At 46.9% G+C, this 1613-nt stretch overlaps 1 protein-coding gene across 2 annotated transcripts in view; it reads right to left on the bottom strand.

Moving 5' to 3' along the window:
• MROH8 (maestro heat-like repeat family member 8) overlaps nucleotides 1-1613 on the bottom strand; it is a 62531-nt gene that overhangs the window by 12130 nt on the left and 48788 nt on the right. For both annotated transcript variants that reach the window (XM_011975005.1, XM_011975006.1), the window contains one exon: nucleotides 391-543. In XM_011975005.1, the coding sequence (XP_011830395.1) occupies nucleotides 391-543 (153 nt within the window). The remainder of the gene's footprint in view (nucleotides 1-390; nucleotides 544-1613) is intronic.

The following is a 1613-nucleotide window of genomic DNA, read 5'->3' as shown; positions in this document are numbered from 1 at the left end:
AGGCACATGCCACCATGCCCAGCTAATTTTTGTATTTTTAGTAGAGACAGCGTTTCACCGTGTTGGCCAGGATGGTCTTGATTTCTTGACCTCGTGATCCACCCACCTCAGCCTCCCAAAGTGCTGGGATTACAGATGTGAGTCACCGCACCCCGTCATGGACCACATCTTAGATTTAAAAAAAAATCTCCCTCCCTAGTTACATACACAGTGATTGTTTGGTATATGTTTATAGAATGGATATTCGTGACTAAACAGACTAAGGCTTTGACCCTGTATCCACGAGTAGTCATTCTCAGCTGAATAGGACAAGCAGAGACTTCAGTAGCTGCAGAGATGAAGAGGTCCTACTGGCTTTTTGAACCCAGGAAACAGACACTGAAAGTTTACCTTCTCAAATCGGGACTCTGCATTTTTCGCCAAAGTTAGCAGTAATTCTCCTGCTGATCGCTGGATGCAGGGATGATTCAGGTTTTTCAGGGTATCAAATGTAGTCATTATAAACTGGCAGAGCTCATTTGAATCGAGAAAACCTTCAAAGACCTGAAATGATGTAGGAAAATGAATTTCCAAGAAATATGGAAATATAGTATGATAGAAAGTGCCCTGAACAAGGACTCGAATCTAAGTTAACAATTAGAGAAGTGGACAAAGATGTACAAGGCTGTTTTATTTGAGTCTTGTGGTTTGGTTTTGTTTTTGGAGATAGCATCTTACTCTGTCACCCAGGCAGGGGCACAATCACGGCTCACTGTAGCCTCAACCTCTTGGGCTCAAGTGATTCTCCTGCCTCAGCCTTCTGAGTAGCTGAGGCTACAGACACCTGCTACCACACTCTGATAATTTTTAGTTTTTGGTAAAGACAGGGGTCTCACTATGTTGCCCAGGCTGGCTGTGAACTCTTGGCTCAAGCGATCCTCCCGCTTCAGCCTCCCAAAGTGTTGGGATTATAGGCGTGAGCCATGCACCCAGCCCAGTCTTGTTTATTATGGTAAAAAGGTGGAAGCAATCCAAATGTCCACTGCTAGCATCTGTGCGTGGACTTTTGCTGCTCTGACACTGAGGCTGGAGTGCAGTGGTGTGATCGCAGCTCACTGCAGCCTGGACTGCCAGGCTCAAGTAATCCTCCGACTTGTTTCCTGAGAAGCTAGGACTACAGGTATGCATCATCACACCCAGCTAATTTTTTTATTTGTAGAGATGGGTCTCGCTATGTTGCCCAGGATGGTCTGGAATCCTGGGCTCAAGTGATCCTTCCGCCTCAGCCTCCCTAAGTGCTAGGATGACAAGGGTGAGCCACTGCACCCAGCCTGCTGCTCTGACATTTAGAAAAAAGTTTTATTGGCCAGGTACAGTGGCTCATGCCTGTAATCCCAGCTCTTTGGGAGCCTAAAGCGGGAGAAACACTTGAGCCCACGATTCGAGACTAGCTGCTTGGCCAACATGAAGAAACCCCGTCTCTACTAAAAATACAAAAATTAGTTGGGTGTGGTGGTGCATGTCTGTAATCCCAGCTACTTGGGAGGCTGAGGGAGGAGAATCACTTGAACCTGGGAGGCAGAGGTTGCAGTGAGATGAGATCGTGCCACTGCACTTCAGCCTGGGTGACAGAG

This window comes from Mandrillus leucophaeus, unplaced genomic scaffold (genome assembly GCF_000951045.1).
Source record: "Mandrillus leucophaeus isolate KB7577 unplaced genomic scaffold, Mleu.le_1.0 Scaffold150, whole genome shotgun sequence".
Lineage (NCBI taxonomy): Eukaryota > Metazoa > Chordata > Mammalia > Primates > Cercopithecidae > Mandrillus > Mandrillus leucophaeus.
This window is presented reverse-complemented; position numbering and strand designations above follow the sequence as displayed.